Source organism: Dendropsophus ebraccatus, chromosome 8 (genome assembly GCF_027789765.1).
Source record: "Dendropsophus ebraccatus isolate aDenEbr1 chromosome 8, aDenEbr1.pat, whole genome shotgun sequence".
NCBI classification, from domain to species: domain Eukaryota; kingdom Metazoa; phylum Chordata; class Amphibia; order Anura; family Hylidae; genus Dendropsophus; species Dendropsophus ebraccatus.
Window position 1 is genome coordinate 1,589,490 of NC_091461.1, and position 23,819 is coordinate 1,613,308.

Below are 23,819 nucleotides of genomic sequence, written 5' to 3' on the forward strand. Positions count from 1 at the left end.
CCCAGTGATGTGTACAGCGCCCAGTGATGTGTACAGTGCCCCCTGATGTGTACAGCGCCCCCTGATGTGTACAGCGCCCAGTGATGTGTACAGCGCCCCCTGATGTGTACAGTGCTCCCTGATGTGTACAGCGCCCAGTGATGTGTACAGCGCCCCCTGATGTGTACAGCGCCCCCTGATGTGTACAGCGCCCCCTGATGTGTACAGCGCCCCCTGATGTGTACAGCGCCCAGTGATGTGTACAGCGCCCAGTGATGTGTACAGCGCCCCCTGATGTGTACAGTGCTCCCTGATGTGTACAGCGCCCAGTGATGTGTACAGCGCCCCCTGATGTGTACAGTGCTCCCTGATGTGTACAGCGCCCAGTGATGTGTACAGCGCCCCCTGATGTGTACAGTGCTCCCTGATGTGTACAGCGCCCAGTGATGTGTACAGGGCCCCCGTGATGTGTACAGCGCCCCCTGATGTGTACAGTTCCCTGATGTGTACAGCGCCACCCTGATGTGTTACAGCGCCCCCTGATGTGTACAGCGCCCCTGATGTGTACAGCGCCCAGTGATGTGTACAGTGCCCACGTGATTGTGTACAGCGCCCCCTGATGTGTACAGGCCCAGTGATGTGTACAGTGCCCAGTGATGTGTACAGCGCCCCCTGATGTGTACAGCGCCCAGTGATGTGTACAGCGCCCCGTGATGTGTACAGTGCCCCCTGATGTGTACAGCGCCCAGTGATGTGTACAGTGCCCAGTGATGTGTACAGCGCCCCCTGATGTGTACAGCGCCCCGTGATGTGTACAGCGCCCAGTGATGTGTACGGCGCCCCCTGATGTGTACAGCGCGCCCTGATGTGTACAGTGCCCCCTGATGTGTACAGTGCCCCCTGATGTGTACAGTGCCCAGTGATGTGTACAGCACCCAGTGATGTGTACAGTGCCCAGTGATGTGTACAGTGCCCCCTGATGTGTACAGTGCCCAGTGATGTGTACATCGCCCAGTGATGTGTACAGCGCCCAGTGATGTGTACAGCGGCCCCAGTAAATTTGTCCAGTGCACCCTTGATGTGTACAGTGCCCCCCTGATGTGTACAGTGTCCCCCTCGTATGTGTACAGCGCCCAGTGATGTCCTACAGCGCCCCCATGATGTGTACAGCGCCCCTTGATGGTGGACAGCGCCCAGTGATGTGTTACAGCGCCCCCTGATGTGTACAGCGCCCAGTGATATGTAGCAGTGCCCCCTGATGCTGTACAGCGCGCCCTGAGTGTACAGTCGCCCCCTGATGTGTACAGCACCCCCTGATGTGTACAGCGCCCAGTGATGTGTACAGTGCCCAGTGATGTGTACAGCGCCCCCTGATGTGTACAGTGCCCAGTGATGTGTACAGTGCCCCCTGATGTGTACAGCGCCCCCTGATGTGTACAGTGCCCCCTGATGTGTACAGCGCCCCCTGATGTGTACAGCGCCCAGTGATGTGTACAGTGCCCAGTGATGTGTACAGCGCCCCCTGATGTGTACAGCGCCCAGTGATGTGTACAGCGCCCAGTGATGTGTACAGCGCCCAGTGATGTGTACAGTGCCCAGTGATGTGTACAGTGCCCCCTGATGTGTACAGCGCCCCCTGATGTGTACAGTGCCCCCTGATGTGTACAGCGCCCAGTGATGTGTACAGTGCCCCCTGATGTGTACAGCGCCCCCTGATGTGTACAGTGCCCAGTGATTTGTACAGCGCCCCCTGATGTGTACAGTGCCCCCTGATGTGTACAGCGCCCAGTGATGTGTACAGCGCCCAGTGATGTGTACAGCGCCCCCTGATGTGTACAGTGCCCCCTAATGTGTACAGCGCCCAGTGATGTGTACAGCGCCCCCTGATGTGTACAGTGCCCAGTGATGTGTACAGTGCCCCCTGATGTGTACAGCGCCCCCTGATGTGTACAGCGCCCCCTGATGTGTACAGTGCCCAGTGATGTGTACAGCGCCCCCTGATGTGTACAGCGCCCAGTGATGTGTACAGTGCCACCTGATGTGTACAGCGCCCCCTGATGTGTACAGTGCCCCGTGATGTGTACAGCGCCCCCTGATGTGTACTGTGCCCCCTGATGTGTACAGCGCCCCCTGATGTGTACAGCGCCCAGTGATGTGTACAGCGCCCAGTGATGTGTACAGCGCCCCCTGATGTGTACTGTGCCCCCTGATGTGTACAGCGCCCCCTGATATGTACAGCGCCCAGTAATGTGTACAGCGCCCCCTGATGTGTACAGCGCCCCCTGATGTGTACAGCGCCCCCTGATGTGTACAGTGCCCCCTGATGTGTACAGCGCCCCCTGATGTGTACAGCGCCCCCTGATGTGTACAGCGCCCCCTGATGTGTACAGCGCCCCCTGATGTGTACAGTGCCCAGTGATGTGTACAGCGCCCCCTGATGTGTACAGGGCCCAGTGATGTGTACAGTGCCCAGTGATGTGTACAGCGCCCCCTGATGTGTACAGTGCCCAGTGATGTGTACAGCTGCCCCCTGATGTGTACAGCGCCCCCGTGATGTGTACAGCGCCCCATGATGTGTACAGTCGCCCCAGTGATGTGTACAGCGCCCAGTGATGTGTACAGCGCCCCCTGATGTGTACAGCTGCCCCCTGATGTGTACAGTGCCCCCTGATGTGTACAGCGCCCAGTGATGTGTACAGCGCCCCCTGATGTGTACAGCGCCCCAGTGATGTGTACAGCGCCCCCTGATGTGTACAGCGCCCCCTGATGTGTACAGCGCCCCCGTGATGTGTACAGTGCCCCAGTGATGTGTACAGCTGCCCCTGATGTGTACAGCGCCCCAGTGATGTGTACAGCGCCCCTGATGTGTACAGCGCCCCCTGATGTGTACAGCGCCCCCTGATGTGTACAGCGCCCCCTGATGTGTACAGTGCCCCCTGATGTGTACAGCGCCCCCTGATGTGTACAGCGCCCCCTGATGTGTACAGTGCCCCTTGATGTGTACAGTGCCCCCTGATGTGTACAGCGCCCCCTGATGTGTACAGCGCCCAGTGATGTGTACAGCGCCCAGTGATGTGTACAGCGCCCCCTGATGTGTACAGCGCCCCCTGATGTGTACAGTGCCCCCTGATGTGTACAGCGCCCCCTGATGTGTACAGTGCCCCCTGATGTGTACAGTGCCCCCTGATGTGTACAGTGCCCAGTGATGTGTACAGCGCCCCCTGATGTGTACAGCGCCCAGTGATGTGTACAGCGCCCCCTGATGTGTACAGTGCCCAGTGATGTGTACGGTGCCCCCTGATGTGTACAGCGCCCCCTGATGTGTACAGCGCCCCCTGATGTGTACAGCGCCCAGTGATGTGTACAGCGCCCCCTGATGTGTACAGTGCCCCCTGATGTGTACAGCGCCCCCTGATGTGTACAGCGCCCAGTGATGTGTATAGTGCCCCCTGATGTGTACAGCGCCCCCTGATGTGTACAGTGCCCCCTGATGTGTACAGTGCCCCCTGATGTGTACAGCGCCCAGTGATGTGTACAGTGCCCAGTGATGTGTACAGTGCCCCCTGATGTGTACAGCGCCCCCTGATGTGTACAGCGCCCAGTGATGTGTACAGTGCCCAGTGATGTGTACAGCGCCCCCTGATGTGTACAGCGCCCCCTGATGTGTACAGCGCCCCCTGATGTGTACAGCGCCCCCTGATGTGTACAGTGCCCCCTGATGTGTACAGCGCCCCCTGATGTGTACAGCGCCCAGTGATGTGTACAGCGCCCCCTGATGTGTACAGCGCCCAGTGATGTGTACAGCGCCCAGTGATGTGTACAGTGCCCCCTGATGTGTACAGCGCCCCCTGATGTGTACAGCGCCCCCTGATGTGTACAGCGCCCCCTGATGTGTACAGTGCCCCCTGATGTGTACAGCGCCCAGTGATGTGTACAGTGCCCAGTGATGTGTACAGCGCCCAGTGATGTGTACAGCGCCCAGTGATGTGTACAGTGCCCAGTGATGTGTACAGCGCCCAGTGATGTGTACAGCGCCCAGTGATGTGTACAGCGCCCCCTGATGTGTACAGCGCCCCCTGATGTGTACAGCGCCCAGTGATGTGTACAGTGCCCCCTGATGTGTACAGCGCCCCCTGATGTGTACAGCGCCCAGTGATGTGTACAGCGCCCAGTGATGTGTACAGTGCCCCCTGATGTGTACAGTGCCCCCTGATGTGTACAGCGCCCCCTGATGTGTACAGCGCCCCCTGATGTGTACAGCGCCCAGTGATGTGTACAGTGCCCCCTGATGTGTACAGCGCCCCCTGATGTGTACAGCGCCCCCTGATGTGTACAGCGCCCAGTGATGTGTACAGTGCCCAGTGATGTGTACAGCGCCCCCTGATGTGTACAGCGCCCAGTGATGTGTACAGTGCCCCCTGATGTGTACAGCGCCCCCTGATGTGTACAGCGCCCAGTGATGTGTACAGCGCCCAGTGATGTGTACAGTGCCCCCTGATGTGTACAGCGCCCAGTGATGTGTACAGCGCCCCCTGATGTGTACAGCGCCCAGTGATGTGTACAGCGCCCCCTGATGTGTACAGCGCCCCCTGATGTGTACAGCGCCCCCTGATGTGTACAGCGCCCAGTGATGTGTACAGTGCCCCCTGATGTGTACAGCGCCCCCTGATGTGTACAGCGCCCAGTGATGTGTACAGTGCCCCCTGATGTGTACAGCGCCCCCTGATGTGTACAGCGCCCCCTGATGTGTACAGCGCCCAGTGATGTGTACAGTGCCCAGTGATGTGTACAGCGCCCCCTGATGTGTACAGCGCCCCCTGATGTGTACAGTGCCCCCTGATGTATACAGTGCCCCCTGATGTGTACAGTGCCCCCTGATGTGTACAGTGCCCAGTGATGTGTACAGTGCCCAGTGATGTGTACAGTGCCCCCTGATGTGTACAGCGCCCCCTGATGTGTACAGTGCCCAGTGATGTGTACAGTGCCCCCTGATGTGTACAGTGCCCCCTGATGTGTACAGCGCCCCCTGATGTGTACAGCGCCCAGTGATGTGTACAGCGCCCCCTGATGTGTACAGCGCCCCCTGATGTGTACAGCGCCCAGTGATGTGTACAGTGCCCCCTGATGTGTACAGCGCCCCCTGATGTGTACAGCGCCCCCTGATGTGTACAGCGCCCAGTGATGTGTACAGTGCCCAGTGATGTGTACAGCGCCCCCTGATGTGTACAGCGCCCCCTGATGTGTACAGTGCCCCCTGATGTATACAGTGCCCCCTGATGTGTACAGTGCCCCCTGATGTGTACAGCGCCCAGTGATGTGTACAGTGCCCAGTGATGTGTACAGCGCCCCCTTATGTGTACAGTGCCCCCTGATGGGTAACATGTTGGTAGTATATAGGGCGGTATGCATGATGGGTAACATGTTGGTAGTATATAGGGCGGTATGCATGATGGGTAACATGTTGGTAGTATATGGGGCGGTATGTATGATGGGTAACATGTTGGTAGTATATGGGGCGGTATGTATGATGGGTAACATGTTGGTAGTATATGGGGCGGTATGTATGATGGGTAACATGTTGGTAGTATATGGGGCGGTATGCATGATGGGTAACATGTTGGTAGTATATGGGGCGGTATGTATGATGGGTAACATGTTGGTAGTATATGGGGCGGTATGTATGATGGGTAACATGTTTGTAGTATATAGGGCGGTATGTATGATGGGTAACATGTTGGTAATATATGGGCGGTATGTATGATGGGTAACATGTTGGTAGTATATGGGGCGGTATGTATGATGGGTAACATGTTGGTAGTATATGGGCGGTATGAGCCGCTCCTGTCCCTGCCGGGTAACTGTGGGGCGAGGACTGAAGAACATGGCTACTTCTAGAAACCGCACCGAACACGGAGAACCACATCCTCATCATCACAGGGGGGGCACCGGGGGCATCATCAACCTGAACTCACTGCCAGTGGGGGGCGACAGATGACAGAAGTGAAGTCCGGCCATTGGTCCACCAGCACCTGGAGTCCAAAGGGATTCTTATCAGTAATATAATGCAGAGCCCCGCAAACCTGCAAGAAGAGAGACCTAATAAATACATAGAACTACATACACATACATACATACATACACATTCATACTACATACACATACATACAGCTACATACACATCCATACTACATACACATACTACATACACATACATACATACATACACACAGCTACATACAAATCCATACTACATACACATACATACAGCTACATACACATCCATACTACATACACATACTACATACACATACATACATACATACACATTCATACTACATACACATACATACAGCTACATACACATCCATACTATATACACATACTACATACACATACATACACATACTACATACACATACATACATACATATACATACAGCTACATACACACCCATACTACATACACATACATACATACACATACATACATACATACATACACATACTACATACACATACATACAGCTACATACACATACATACATACACATTCATACTACATACACATACATACAGCTACATACACATCCATACTACATACACATACTACATACACACACATACATACATACATACATACATACACATTCATACTACATACACATACATACAGCTACATACACATCCATACTACATACACATACTACATACACATACATACATACACATACATACATACATACTACATACACATACATACAGCTACATACACATCCATACTACATACACATACATACATACATACTACATACACATACATACAGCTACATACACATTCATACTACATACACATACATACAGCTACATACACATCCATACTACATACACATACATACAGCTACATACACATCCATACTACATACACATACATACAGCTACATACACATCCATACTACATACACATACTACATACACATACGTTCATACTACATACACATACATACAGCTACATACACATACATACACATCCATACTACATACACATACATACAGCTACATACACATACATACTACCAGTAGCGGTCTTGGGCACCATGCATCCCACGCAATTGCGTGGGGCCCCCGACATCCAGGGGGGCCCCGCTCTGGTGCCCAAGATCGCTGCGGCTAACTATGTGCGCTCGTAACGAGCGCACATAGTTACAGGCAGCAGCGGCACTCAGTGGCGGATTATAATGTGGGCGGTATGGGCGGCCGCCCGGGGCCCGAGGCTCTGGGGGGGCCCATGCCACCCACATTATTACTGTGCATGAGGTTACACAGCAGCACATCACTTTTGGGGCCCAGTGGGTCCCTGAGTGATGTGCTGCTGTGGTGCGCTGTCCCTGGAGTCCGCGCTCCCCGCCCCCCACCGCCGCCAGCGCCGGATTGGCAGCAGCCGCAACCTCTGACCCCTGGCCTGGCCCACAACATACATTGGCCGCCTTTAGTGAGTGGTACCTGAGGGCGCAGCGCCAGTGACGTCAACCGTGCGCCAAGCTCCTGCCCAGCCCAGCCTCGCTCCTGGAAGCAGAGGCGGGCTGGGCAGGGTGGCATATGCCCCCCGGGCCGGTCCCCCCAGTACACTTAATGGCCGCAGCGGCCGGATGTTACTGAGGCTGCACTCACTCTCTAGCAGTCAGCAGCGGTGACAGAAAGCCGCGCTGACTCTGCCTACTGCAGTCACACTATCAGCACTTCACTGAAATGGAGTCACACTATCAGCACTAGGAATTACAGTGCTCCTATATACCATGTGTTACGGTAATAGCCAGGACTAGTTAGTTCCAGGCTCCAGAATGTGCCAGGAAGATCATAGGGTGACACCTACATGGGAGACTAACTAAGGAATGTCAACTCTTAACCCCTTCAGGTCCATTCACCCACTGTTAACCCCTTCACATCCACTACAATCTAATTCATCCACTGTTAACCCCTTTAGATCCACAACACTTCAATTCATCCACTTTTAACCCCTACACATCCACCACAGTTTAATTCATATACTGTTAACCCCTTTAGCTCCAGGAATATTTTATTTTTTTCTAACTATATGTAATTTTTAACACCTGAAAACCCGGCTCATTTTAATTTATTTCTCTTATTTGTCTTAGACATAGAGGAACCATTTTTACTGTACGGATTCGGAGTAATGTGATGGTAAAGTGTCTATTTGGGGCTATATGTCGCACATTTTGAAGTCCAATAAAATCACGAAATCAAATTGTTATCCAATCACGTTACCATATTCTAGAAGAGCGCTTACTTTCGTACAGTTTTTGTGATTTTCTGAAATACTTACTGTACGGATTCGGAGTAATGTGATGGTAAAGTGTCTATTTGGGGCTATATGTCCCACTATTTGAAGTCTAATAAAATCACGAAATCAAATTGTTATCCAATCACGTTACCATATTCTAGAAGAGCGCTTACTCTTGTACAGATTCTGTGATTTTCAGACATTTTTACTGTACGGATTCGGAGTAATGTGATGGTAAAGTGTCTATTTGGGGCTATATGTCCCACTATTTGAAGTCCAATAAAATCACGAAATAAAAATTGTTATCCAATCACTTTGCCATATCCTAGAAGAGCGCTTACTCTCATAATGATTCTGTGATTTTCAGACATTTTTACTTTACGGATTCGGAGTAATGTGATGGTAAAATGTCTATTTGGGGCTATATGTCTCACTATTTGAAGTCCAATAAAATCACGAAATCAAATTGTTATCCAATCTCACTACCATATCCTAGAAGAGCGCTTACTCTCATACAGGTTCTGTGATTTTCAGACATTTTTACTGTACGGATTCGGAGTAATGTGATGGGAAATTGTGTATTTGGGGCTATATGTCTCACTATTTGAAGTCCAATAAAATCACGAAATCAAGTTGTTATCCAATCACACTACCATGTCCTAGAAGAGCGCTTACTCTTGTACAGATTCTGTGATTTTCTGACATTTTTACTGTACGGATTCGGAGTAATGTGATGGTAAAGTGTCTATTTGGGGCTATATGCCCCACTATTTGAAGTCCAATAAAATCACGAAATCAAATTGTTATCCAATCTCACTACCATATCCTAGAAGAGCGCTTACTCTCATACAGGTTCTGTGATTTTCAGACATTTTTACTGTACGGATTCGGAGTAATGTGATGGTAAACTGTCTATTTGGGGCTATATGTCCCACTATTTGAAGTCTAATAAAATCACGAAATCAAATTGTTATTCAATCACACTACCATATCCTAGAAGAGCGCTTACTCTCATACAGGTTCTGTGATTTTCAGACATTTTTACTGTACGGATTCGGAGTAATGTGATGGGAAATTGTGTATTTGGGGCTATATGTCTCACTATTTGAAGTCCAATAAAATCACGAAATCAAATTGTTATTCAATCACACTACCATATCCTAGAAGAGCGCTTACTCTCATACAGGTTCTGTGATTTTCAGACATTTTTACTGTACGGATTCGGAGTAATGTGATGGTAAAGTGTCTATTTGGGGCTATATGTCTCACTATTTGAAGTCCAATAAAATCACGAAATCAAGTTGTTATCCAATCACACTACCATGTCCTAGAAGAGCGCTTACTCTTGTACAGATTCTGTGATTTTCTGACATTTTTACTGTACGGATTCGGAGTAATGTGATGGTAAAGTGTGTATTTGGGGCTATATGCCCCACTATTTGAAGTCCAATAAAATCACGAAATCAAATTGTTATCCAATCTCACTACCATATCCTAGAAGAGTGCTTACTCTTGTACAGGTTCTGTGATTTTCAGACATTGTTACTGTAGGGATTTGGAGTAATGTGATGGTAAAGTGTCTATTTGGGGCTATACACCTGATAATTTGAAGTCCAATAAAATTACGAAATCAAATAGTTCTCCATATTGTTCTTGTTGTTGGACGCTCTTGGTAGACGACTTCCAATCCCAGGAGGGACCAGCTTCATGGCAGATGGAAGATAACCATTAAGAGACTTTTTTCAGGACTGTTCTTCTATTCTAGTTTAATAAGTCTATGTTCCTTTTAAGTTTAGGTTAGGGACTGGCAGGAGAATGAGGACCCTTGATGTGGCTTGCGAGCTTACGATATTTCTTGCCTATTTTTTTCTTCTAGTTTTCAACGGTAAAAGATATCTACTAACACCTCATTGAAGATTGGACATCGAGCCATCAAGGAGCCCCACTAGACTAAAGCTGCTTTCACATGCAGCAGATTTTAGGCAGATTTTCTACAGCAGATTGTCTGTTACCAAACCAAAGTCAACCTGAAGTTTCAAATCTTCTGTAGAAAATCTGCATCAAATCCGCAGTGTGTGAAAGCACCCTTACTATTCTGCAAGTCTTCCCCAGTGCATTATAGGGCCATGCAGCTGCCACTGACTGACAACTACTTACCGCCCTAGCGGTCTTGTTTCTGCTACCTAATAAAGAGTGCTGAGGGGCCTGTGTGAGCTGCTGGCGCCTGCTGATGCCCGTCCCCTGTGCCAACTTCTATGCTTTTATAGAAGAAGTCTGGCTAAAACATTTTGTATTGTTATTGTATTGTCACCCAAAAGTTATACAAATCCCCAATATACACCTATTACGGGAAATGCTTAGGAAGCGCTTTTTTCCCTGCACTTACTACTGCATCAAGGCTTCACTTCCTGGATAACATGATGATGTCACTTCCGTGATAACATGGTGATGTCACTTCCTGGATAACATGGTGATGTCACTTCCTGGATAACATGGTTATGTCACGACCCGATTCCCAGAGCTGTGTGGGCTGTGGCTGCCGGAGAGGATGATGGCAGGGGGACACTGAGGGATACAGGGCACTGGAGGAACACTGAGCATCCCCCTGCCATCATCCTCTCCGGCAGCCACAGCCCACACAGCTCTGGGAGTCGGGTCGTGACATCGCCATGTTATCCAGGAAGTGACATAACCATGTTATCCAGGAAGTGACATCACCGTGTTATCCAGGAAGTGACATCACCTTGTTATCCAGGAAGTGACATCACCATGTTATCCAGGAAGGGACATCACCATGTTATCCAGGAAGTGACATCACCATGTTACCCAGGAAGTGACCTCACCATGTTATCCAGGAAGTGAAGCCTTGATGCAGTAGTAAGTGCAGAGAAAAAAGCGCTTTCTAAGCATTTCCCGTAATAGGTGTATATTGGGGATTTGTATAACTTTTGGGTGACAATACAATAACAATACAAAATGTTTTAGCCAGACTTCTTCTATAAAAGCATAGAAGTTGGCACAGGGGACGGGCATCAGCAGGCACCATCAGCTCACACAGGCCCCTCAGCACTCTTTATTAGGTGGCAGAGACAAGACCGCTAGGGCGGTAAGTAGCTGTCAGTCAGTGGCAGCTGCATGGCCCTATAATGCACTGGGGAAGACTTGCAGAATAGTAAGGGTGCTTTCACACACTGCGGATTTGATGCAGATTTTCTACAGCAGATTTGAAACTTCAGGTTGACTTTGGTTTGGCAACAGACAATCTGCTGTAGAAAATCTGCCTAAAATCTGCTGCATGTGAAAGCAGCTTTAGTCTAGTGGGGCTCCTTGATGGCTCGATGTCCAATCTTCAATGAGGTATTAGTAGATATCTTTTACCGTTGAAAACTAGAAGAAAAAAATAGGCAAGAAATATGGTAAGCTCGCAAGCCACATCAAGGGTCCTCATTCTCCTGCCAGTCCCTAACCTAAACTTAAAAGGAACATAGACTTATTAAACTAGAAGAACAGTCCTGAAAAAAGTCTCTTAATGGTTATCCTCCATCAGCCATGAAGCTGGTCCCTTCTGGGATTGGAAGTCGTCTACCAAGAGCGTCCAACAACAAGAACAAGATGGAGAACTATTTGATTTCGTAATTTTATTGGACTTCAAATTATCAGGTGTATAGCCCCAAATAGACACTTTACCATCACATTACTCCAAATCCCTACAGTAAATAGGTCTGAAAATCACAGAATCTGTACGAGAGTAAGCGCTCTTCTAGGATATGGTAAAGTGATTGGATAACAATTTGATTTCGTGATTTTATTGGACTTCAAAGTGTGCAACATATAGTCCCAAATAGACACTTTACCATCTTATTACTCCGAATCCCTACTGTAAAAATCTCTGAAAATCACAGAAACTGTACGAGAGTAAGCGCTCTTCTAGGATATGGTAACAAGATTGGACAACAATTTGATTTCGTGATTTTTTTTTACTTTAAAATGTGCGACATATAGCCCCAAATAGACACTTTACCATTACATTACTCCGAATCCGTACAGTAAAAATGTCTGAAAATCACAGAACCTGTATGAGAGTAAGCGCTCTTCTAGGATATGGTAACAAGATTGGATAATAATTTGATTTCGTGATTTTATTAGACCTCAAATAGTGGGACATATAGCCCCAAATACACACTTTACCATCACATTACTCCGAATCCGTACAGTAATAATGGTTCCTCTATGTCTAAGACAAATAAGAGAAATAAATTACAATGAGCCGGGTTTTCAGGTGTTAAAAATTACATATAGTTAGAAAAAAATAAAATATTCCTGTGTAGGGGTTAAAAGTGGATGAATTGAAGTGTTGTGGATCTAAAGGGGTTAGCAGTGGATGAATTAGATTGTAGTGGATGTAAAGGGGTTAACAGTGGGGGAATTGAACAGTTGTGGATCTGAGGGGTTAACAGTGGGTGAATGGACCTGAAGGGGTTAACAGTTGGCATTCCTTAGTTAGTCTCACATGTAGGTGTCACCCTGTGATCTTCCTGGCACATTCTGGAGCCTGGAACTAACTAGTCCTGGCTATTACCGTAACACATGGTATATAGGAGCACTGCAATTCCTAGTGCTGATAGTGTGACTCCATTTCAGTGAAGTGCTGATAGCGTGACTGCAGTCTCTGCCTCACACTTCCCTTTGCTCATTGGTGGAGCAGGCAGCCTGTTCCATCAGTGAGCAAAGAGCAGTGCACGCACATGGAGGATGGAGAAGAGGACGCCTGCCGGGAGAGGAGCCGCCCACCGCCCTGACTTGTATCTGGTATCTGGGGAGGGGGTCTGGGGGGGTTACTGTATAGTACTGGGGTCTGTAAGACACCAATACAGTAGTCTAGGACTGGCTGCAGCAGGGGCCACTCACCTCCCTGTCCGGCCAGCCAGCTTCCCCTCCGTGATTCAGGCAGTGCTAATTGCTCCTCTCTGCTCTGGTCAGACCTGACAAGAAGAGAGCAGAGCAGCACGGACCTGCTAGTGAGTATATTGGGGGGGAGGGGGGTATTGTAATTTGTTCTGTAACATGTGAATCTCCAGTTCTTGCATAACTACAACTCCCATTATACCCAGGTGGCAGGACATGATAGGAGTTGCAGTTTGGCAACAGCTGAGGAGTCACTGGTTAGGAACCAATCATTTAGGTAGAGTTTTTTTGTAGTGTTCTCCAACCTGTGACTGCTCAGTAAGTGAAACACTACAACTCCCATCATGCCCTTCTGGCAGGAGATAATGGGGATGGTAGTTTAGTAACAACAGGAGGGTCACACCACACCAAATAAACTGTACCCCTAAATTACTAACAGTGGCTCCTCAGCTCTTACCAAACTACAACTCCTATCATGCCCTGCTGGCTTGATATAATGGGGGTTGTAGTTTAATAACAGCAGGAGGGTCACATGTTGGAGAAATCACACTAAATAAACTGTACCCATAAATCCTTGCTTCCTAACCAGTGGCTCCTCAGCTGTTACCAAACTACAACTCTCATTATGTCCTGCCAGCAGGGTAAAATGGGAGGTGTAGTTTTGCCATTGGTAGGGAACAATAACTAAGGGCGGTGGCATAATGTCCTACTGGCATAATGGAAGTTGTAGTTTATAAACAGCTGAGGAGTCTCTGGTTGGGAAACAATGATTTAGGGGGGGGGGGGGGTCAGTGGTACAGTACATTAGAGGACAGTGGTACAGTACATTAGAGAGGACAGTGGTACAGTACATTAGAGAGGGCAGTGGTACAGTACATTAGAGAGGACAGTGGTACAGTACATTAGAGAGGACAGTGGTACAGTACATTAGAGAGGACAGTGGTACAGTACATTAGAGCAGACAGTGGTACAGTACCCTATAGAGGACAGTGGTACAGTACATTAGAGAGGGCAGTGGTACAGTACATTAGAGGGGTCAGTGGTACAGTACATTAGAGGGGACAGTGGTACAGTACATTAGAGGACAGTGGTACAGTACATTAGAGGACAGTGGTACAGTACATTAGAGAGGACAGTGGTACAGTACATTAGAGGGGACAGTGGTACAGTACATTAGAGAGGACAGTGGTACAGTACATTAGAGAGGACAGTGGTACAGTACATTAGAGAGGATAGTGGTACAGTACATTAGAGAGGATAGTGGTACAGTACATTAGAGAGGATAGTGGTACAGGACATTAGAGGGGACAGTGGTACAGTACATTAGAGGGGGCAGTGGTACAGTACATTAGAGGGGGCAGTGGTACAGTACATTAGAGGGGACAGTGGTACAGTACATTAGAGGACAGTGGTACAGTACATTAGAGGGGACAGTGGTACAGTACATTAGAGAGGACAGTGGTACAGTACATTAGAGAGGACAGTGGTACAGTACATTAGAGAGGACAGTGGTACAGTACATTAGAGGGGAGAGTGGTACAGTACATTAGAGGACAGTAGTACAGTACATTAGAGGACAGTGGTACAGTACATTAGAGGGGACAGGGGTACAGTACATTAGAGGACAGTGGTACAGTACATTAGAGAGGATAGTGGTACAGTACATTAGAGGACAGTGGTACAGTATATTAGAGGGGACAGTGGTACAGTACATTAGAGGGGACAGTGGTACAGTACATTAGAGGACAGTGGTACAGTACATTAGATGGGACAGTGGTACAGTACATTAGAGAGGACAGTGGTACAGTACATTAGAGAGGACAGTGGTACAGTACATTAGAGAGGACAGTGGTACAGTACATTAGAGGGGACAGTGGTACAGTACATTAGAGAGGACAGTGGTACAGTACATTAGAGAGGGAACAGTGGTACAGTACATTAGAGAGGATAGTGGTACAGTACATTAGAGGACAGTGGTACAGTACATTAGAGGACAGTGGTACAGTACATTAGAGGACAGTGGTACAGTACATTAGAGAGGACAGTGGTACAGTACATTAGAGGGGATAGTGGTACAGGACATTAGAGGGGACAGTGGTACAGTACATTAGAGGGGACAGTGGTACAGTACATTAGAGAGGACAGTGGTACAGTACATTAGAGGGGACAGTGGTAAAGTACATTAGAGAGGACAGTGGTACAGTACATTAGAGGGGACAGTGGTACAGTACATTAGAGAGGGCAGTGGTACAGTACATTAGAGAGGACAGTGGTACAGTACATTAGAGGACAGTGGTACAGTACATTAGAGGACAGTGGTACAGTACATTAGAGAGGACAGTGGTACAGTACATTAGAGGGGATAGTGGTGCAGTACATTAGAGAGGACAGTGGTACAGTACATTAGAGAGGATAGTGGTACAGTACATTAGAGGACAGTGGTACAGTACATTAGAGGGGACAGTGGTACAATACATTAGAGGGGACAGTGGTACAGTACATTAGAGGGCAGTGGTGCAGTACATTAGAGAGGACAGTGGTACAGTACATTAGAGGGGACAGTGGTACAGTACATTAGAGAGGACTGTGGTACAGTACATTAGAGGACAGTGGTACAGTACATTAGAGGACAGTGGTACAGTACATTAGAGGGGACAGTGGTACAGTACATTAGAGAGGACAGTGGTACAGTACATTAGAGAGGATAGTGGTACAGTACATTAGAGAGGACAGTGGTACAGTACATTAGAGGACAGTGGTACAGTACATTAGAGAGGGCAGTGGTACAGTACATTAGAGAGGACAGTGGTACAGTACATTAGAGGGGACAGTGGTACAGTACATTAGAGAGGACAGTGGTACAGTACATTAGAGAGGATAGTGGTACAGTACATTAGAGAGGACAGTGGTACAGTACATTAGAGGACAGTGGTACAGTACATTAGAGGACAGTGGTACAGTACATTAGAGAGGACAGTGGTACAGTACATTAGAGGGGACAGTGGTGCAGTACAGTAGAGGAGAGTGGTACAGTACATTAGAGAGGACAGAGGTACAGAACATTAGAGAGGACAGTGGTACAGTACATTAGAGAGGGCAGTGGTACAGTACATTAGAGAGGACAGTGGTACAGTACATTAGAGGACAGTGGTACAGTACATTAGAGGATAGTGGTACAGTACATTAAAGAGGACAGTGGTACAGTGCATTAGAGGACAGTGGTACAGTACATTAGAGAGGACAGTGGTACGGTACATTAGAGGGGGAGCAGTGGTACAGTACATTAGAGAGGACAGTGGTACAGTACATTAGAGAGGACAGTGGTACAGTACATTAGAGGACAGTGGTACAGTACATTAGAGAGGACAGTGGTACAGTACATTAGAGGACAGTGGTACAGTACATTAGAGGGGACAGTGGTACAGTACATTAGAGGGGACAGTGGTACAGTACATTAGAGAGGACAGTGGTACAGTACATTAGAGAGGACAGTGGTACAGTACATTAGAGGACAGTGGTACAGTACATTAGAGGGGACAGTGGTACAGTACATTAGAGAGGACAGTGGTACAGTACATTAGAGGACAGTGGTACAGTACATTAGAGGACAGTGGTACAGTACATTAGAGGGGACAGTGGTACAGTACATTAGAGGACAGTGGTACAGTACATTAGAGGACAGTGGTACAGTACATTAGAGGACAGTGGTACAGTACATTAGAGAGGACAGTGATACAGTACATTAGAGAGGACAGTGGTACAGTACATTACAGGACAGTGGTACAGTACATTAGAGGGGACAGTGGTACAGTACATTAGAGGGGGCAGGGGTACAGTACATTAGAGGACAGTGGTACAGTACATTAGAGGACAGTGGTACAGTACATTAGAGGACAGTGGTACAGTACATTAGAGGGGACAGTGGTACAGTACATTAGAGAGGACAGTGGTACAGTACATTAGAGGGGACAGTGGTACAGTACATTAGAGCAGTGATTTTCAGCCTTTTTTGAGCCGCGGCACATTTTTTATACTTAAAAAATCCCGGGGCACACCACCAACCAAAATGGCACAGAATGACACTAAAACAGTACATATTATACATATAGTTAATAATATAGATTCTAAATGTATTTATACTCACTCAGTGTGAAACCTGGACCTGTTTTCTTCTCCCCCCTGTGCTTCTCTCCTGTGCTTCTCTCTACCATACTTCTCCCCCCTACTTCTCTCCTGTGCTTCTCTCCACCATACTTCTCCCCCCTGCTTCTCTCAACCTTACTTCTCCCCCCTGCTTCTCTCCACCATGCTTCTCTCCTGTGCTTCTCTCCCCCGTGCTTCTCTCTTGTGCTTCTCTCCTGTGCTTCTCTCCACCATACTTCTCCCCCCCCCCTGCTTCTCTACACCAAACTTCTCTCCCCCCTGCTTCTCTCCGCTGTTTCTCCCCCATCCCCATGTTTCTCTCCCCCCTGCTTCTCTCCCCTGTTTCTCCCCCATCCCCAGGTTTCTCTCCCCCATTGTTTTCTCCTGTTTCACAGGGGCACCATAGTTTGGGGAACTTTCCCCGCGGCACACCCGACCATGTGGTACGGCACACTAGTGTGCCACGGCACACTGGTTGAAAATCACTGCATTAGAGGACAGTGGTACAGTACATTAGAGGGGACAGTGGTACAGTATATTAGAGAGGACAGTGGTACAGTACATTAGAGAGGACAGTGGTACAGTACATTAGAGGGCAGTGGTACAGTACATTAGAGGACAGTAGTACAGTACATTAGAGGACAGTGGTACAGTACATTAGAGGGGACAGTGGTACAGTATATTAGAGAGGACAGTGGTACAGTACATTAGAGGGAGCAGTGGTACAGCACATTACAGAGGACAGTGGTACGGTACATTAGAGAGGACAGTGGTACAGTACATTAGGGGACAGTGGTACAGTACATTAGAGAGGACAATGGTACAGTACATTAGAGAGGACAGTGGTACAGTACATTAGAGGGGACAGTGGTACAGTACATTAGAGGGCAGTGGTACAGTACATTAGAGGACAGTAGTACAGTACATTAGAGGACAGTGGTACAGTACATTAGAGGGGACAGTGGTACAGTATATTAGAGAGGACAGTGGTACAGTACATTAGAGGGGGCAGTGGTACAGCACATTACAGAGGACAGTGGTACGGTACATTAGAGAGGACAGTGGTACAGTACATTAGGGGACAGTGGTACAGTACATTAGAGAGGACAATGGTACAGTACATTAGAGAGGACAGTGGTACAGTACATTAGAGGGGACAGTTGTACAGTACATTAGAGGGGACAGTGGTACAGTACATTAGAGAGGACAGTGGTACAGTACATTAGAGAGGACAGTGGTACAGTACATTAGAGGACAGTGGTACAGTACATTAGAGAGGACAGTGGTACAGTACATTAGAGGGGACAGTGGTACAGTACATTAGAGAGGACAGTGGTACAGTACATTAGAGGGGACAGTGGTACAGTACATTAGAGGGGACAGTGGTACAGTACATTAGAGGACAGTGGTACAGTACATTAGAGGGGACAGTGGTACAGTACATTAGAGAGGACAGTGGTACAGTACATTAGAGAGGACAGTGGTACAGTACATTACAGAGGACAGTGGTACAGTACATTAGAGAGGACAGTGGTACAGTACATTAGAGAGGACAGTGGTACAGTACATTAGAGGACAGTGGTACAGTACATTACAGAAGACAGTGGTACAGTACATTAGAGAGGACAGTGGTACAGTACATTAGAGGACAGTGGTACAGTACATTAGAGAGGACAGTGGTACAGTACATTAGAGAGGGCAGAGGCACAGTACATTAGAGGGGACAGTGGTACGGTACATTAGAGAGGACAGTGGTACAGTACATTAGAGAGGACAATGGTACAGTACATTAGAGAGGACAGTGGTACAGTACATTAGAGAGGACAGTGGTACAGTACATTAGAGAGGACAGTGGTACAGTACATTAGAGGACAGTGGTACAGTACATTAGAGGACAGTGGTACAGTATATTACAGAAGACAGTGGTACAGTACATTAGAGAGGACAGTGGTACAGTACATTAGAGGACAGTGGTACAGTACATTAGAGAGGACAGTGGTACAGTACATTAGAGGACAGTGGTACAGTACATTACAGAAGACAGTGGTACAGTACATTAGGGGGGCAGTAGCATAATTCATTAGGTAGGCAGTGGTAAAGTACATTGTGGCACAGTATAGTACGGGGGGGGGGGGGGGAGAGAAGTGGTACTATTTATTATTGACACAGTTCATAAGAGGCATAGTTTATCCAGGGGGACAGTAGTACAGTTCATTAGGACAAAGGGGTGCCATTCAATTAGCACAAGGAGAGGGTGGGCCTAACTACAGGTGAGGGCAAGGACAGGAGGCACAACTACAGATGGGGAACAAAGAGGGGGTCTCATTACAGATGAGGGCACAAAGAAGGGGTCTTACTACAGATACAGGCACAGAAAAGGGAAGTGACTACAGATTGATCTTTAAAGAAGGTCCTGTTACTGTTTAGGGGCACTATGATGGGGAGCTTTATAAAGGTGGGTAAAGGTGCTGTAAAAGTAAGGTGCTGAAGATGTTTGTCTGGCAGATACTGCTGAGATGATTTGTGGTTGGAAGAAGTCTTCAGGATCAAAAAGAAAAGGAAACCTGACCGACTCTGATCAGAGAAGACGTCACCTGTGAGTCACTGGATGTGTTTGCACTGAACTTATATGGTATACAGAGCCTGTGTACAGCTGGTATCTACCACTATGTGGTCACCGTATGGGGGAATATTGGCCCCTGTGTGGTGGAGTGTAGTACCTGTATAATAGTAATGCTCATATTGTAACAGTATTATTAAGTAACCATTTATAATGTGGTTACTATGTAATTGAAGTATGTGATCATGGTGTGGCGGTATTATTGGTCCCTTGTATACTAGTATTATTGGTTATATTAGTATACAGGGTTTGGGCTGGATTCACACGCTGTAACTGTGCGGCTGTATTTTTTATGCGGCTGTAAATGTGCGGGTGAAACTCCGGCCGTGGGAAAAAATAGACATGCGGCTCAAAACATACGGTCATTTACTTGGAAATCTGGTTCAACTAAAAATAACAAATAAAATGTTAAGAAAGTGATGGAAACACCTCTGGATGCATCTGGGAAAGCAGGGAACACAGTTTACATGAATCGCTATTACCGGGGTTTGCGATCCTCTGCACTATAGCCGATGTCTCTCATGGTTAATATATTGAATTAATAAAACACATTTTCTTTGTAATAAAGTCCCTTTTATTGTTCAATAATTAAATGTAAACGATTCCATCATTTTGCAATTAAATATACTGTTAAAATAAATATATATATAAATAAATGTATATTTATATATATATTTATTTTTTGACAGTATATTTAATTGCACAATGATGGATTCGTTAGAATTAAATTATTGAACAAAGAAACTGTATTTATTTAAACGAAAATGTGTTTTATTTATTAAATATTAATTAGTACAGGAAGCTCCATAAGCCGTTAATTCATATTGCCGGTAATAGAGCTTTCTGTACTAATCATCACTTTACTTTAATGAAAACATCAAATGTTTCTTCTAATTATGTTATGACAATAGCATTATTAGAAGAAACATTTAGAATTATATGTGCGCTCAGCTGATTGGCTGATCGGCTCAGCGCACATATAATGAGCCGGTCCGCAGCACAGTGACTTCATTGTGCTGCGGACCAGCGAAGAGACAACATCGGGGTGAGTATAGAGCTCTCCCCACCCCCTCCACGGCACTGCACCCCTCCCAGCAAGGAAGGGGGGGTCAGTTAACCCCTTCCTTGCTGGGATGGGTGCAGTCTGACATCAGTCTGGCCCCCAGGGGGTTAAGGGGGATGCAATACATCCTCCCTTAACCCCTTGGGGGCCAGACTGTAAGCAGCGATCTGTAAAGATGCTGCATACTGTAAGGTGCACAACACCGCTCACAATGATGGGTGTTGTGCTCCTGTTTGTGTGTTTTTTGTGTGTTTCTCCCTTTTTGTTTTTCAGATATCGGTATCCTGGGGATTACGTCGGATTCCATGGACTACGTCGATGACCAGCGGTTGTTCTTTGAATTTTTTAAATAAAATGGTCAATGAGGGGTGTGGGGGTGTTTTTATTTGAATAAAAAAATTTGTAAACTTGTGTCTTGTCTTTATTTCTTTACTTTTTAGACTTAGTAGTGGAAGCCGTCTAATAGACGGAATCCATTACTAAGTCGGGGCCTAGTGTTAGCCGGTATAAAATGGCTAACACTAACCCCCTATTATTACCCCAGTACCCAATGCCACCAGGGGTACTGGGAAGAGCCGGGTGCCAGTGGTCCCGGAGCGTCAATATTGGCGCTCCTGGACCGGGCGGCAGCAGGCTGGTAAGATTTAGGCTGGGGAGGGCCTAAACCAATGGCTCTTCCCACCCTGGTGTTACCAGGCTGCTGTCGTTTGGTTTTTAACCCGGCTGGTTATAAAAATAGGGGGGACCCTATGCGAATTTTTTTTTAAATAAATAAATAATTAAAAAAAAACGCATAGGGTCCCCCCTATTTTTATAACCAGCCGGGTTAAAAACCAAACGACAGCAGCCTGGTAACACCAGGGTGGGAAGAGCCATTGGTTTAGGCCCTCCCCAGCCTAAATCTTACCAGCCTGCTGCCGCCCGGTCCAGGAGTGCCAATTTTGACGCTCCTGGACCACTGGCACCCGGCTCTTCCCAGTTCCCCTGGTGGCATTGGGTACTGGGGTAATAATAGGGGGTTAGTGTTAGCCATTTTATACCGGCTAACACTAGGCCCCAACTTAGTAATGGATTCCGTCTATTAGACGGCTTCCACTACTAAGTCTAAAAAGTAAAGAAATAAAGACAAGACACAAGTTTACAAATTTTTTTATTCAAATAAAAACACCCCCACACCCCTCATTGACCATTTTATTTAAAAAATTCAAAGAACAACCGCTGGTCATCGACGTAGTCCACGGAATCCGACGTAATCCACAGGATACCGATATCTGAAAAACAAAAAGGGAGAAACACACAAAAAACACACAAACAGGAGCACAACACCCATCATTGTGAGCGGTGTTGTGCACCTTACAGTATGCAGCATCTTTACAGATCGCTGCTTACAGTCTGGCCCCCAAGGGGTTAAGGGAGGATGTATTGCATCCCCCTTAACCCCTTGGGGGCCAGACTGATGTCAGACTGCACCCATCCCAGCAAGGAAGGGGTTAACTGACCCCCCCTTCCTTGCTGGGAGGGGTGCAGTGCCGGGGAGGGGGTGGGGGAGAGCTCTATACTCACCCCGATGTGTCCTCTTCGCTGGTCCGCAGCACAATGAAGTGACTGTGCTGCGGACCGGCTCATTATATGTGCGCTCAGCCGAACAGCCAATCAGCTGAGCGCACATATAATTCTAAATGTTTCTTCTAATAATGTTATTGTGATAACATAATTAGAAGAAACATTTGATGTTTTCATTAAAGTAAAGTGATGATTAGTACAGAATGCTCTATTGCCGGCAATATGAATTAACGGCTTATGGAGCTTCCTGTACTAATTAATATTTAATGAATAAAACACATTTTCGATGAAATAAATACAGTTTCGTTTGTCAATAATTTAATTCTAACGAATCCATCATTGTGCAATTAAATATACTGTCAAAAAATAAATATATAGATAAATATACATTTATTTATATATCTATTTTTTTTAACAGTATATTTAATTGCAAAATGATGGATTCGTTAGAAATAAATTATTGATCAACGAAAGTGTCTTGATTACAAATAAAATGTCTTTGATTAATTTAATATATTAACTATTAGAGGCATCGGCATTCGGCATCATTGCCGGCTATTTTTGAAGTACTCCGTACGGACCGCCTGTCAATCCTCGGCCGCATGTCCAGCCGCAAATAATGGTCTTGTTCATTTTTTACGGGTCCGTTTACGATAGGGCCGTAGATTCATACATAGTGTGCACTGTGCAGCCGCATATCCTATACTTCCCAGCATACACACGAACCACCAAAAATACCGCCGCACAATTACAGCCGCAAATACAGCCGCACTCTTACAACGTGTGAATCGAGGGTTGGTCAGTAATAGTATGATGTCCATGTCCATACAAGGTATAATCCAATCCAGAGCAGATTAAACTCTGGCCTTACATAAAAATTCTAGGGCGGCAGAGGTTGGAGGAACATAAAAAAGAATCTATACTTACCCGTCCCTGTGCCCCTGCAGTACAGGTTCACCACCTCTCTCACAGCTGCCGTTATTCTGTTCCTCCCTTTCCTGCATTGTCGTGTCCTGGCAGGAAGTACCCACATGCCCCAGTACGTGATGTTGCAGGACCAGGAGCTGCAGGAACCGATCTGTGAGCAGTGACGCAGCACTGCGGGGGCATAGGGACAGGTAAGTATGGATTCTTTATTATGTTCCCCTCACCTCCTGCCGACTTGGGATGTTTAGGTTCGGGAAGAATTCTCCTTTAAGTATATGTGCCCTGGCAAATATCCGCTACTCATGGGCCACTGCTGTGTG

General features: G+C 47.1%; 1 protein-coding gene across 1 annotated transcript in view; it reads right to left on the bottom strand.

Annotated features, from left to right (window-relative positions):
* The window catches only part of LOC138799010 (glycine N-acyltransferase-like), a gene marked incomplete at its 5' end in the record, with an annotated part of 57,253 nt that overhangs the window by 19,423 nt on the left and 14,011 nt on the right, over positions 1 to 23,819 (bottom strand). The window contains one exon of the mRNA XM_069979698.1: positions 5,952 to 6,059. Within this exon, the coding sequence (XP_069835799.1) occupies positions 5,952 to 6,059 (108 nt within the window). The remainder of the gene's footprint in view (positions 1 to 5,951; positions 6,060 to 23,819) is intronic.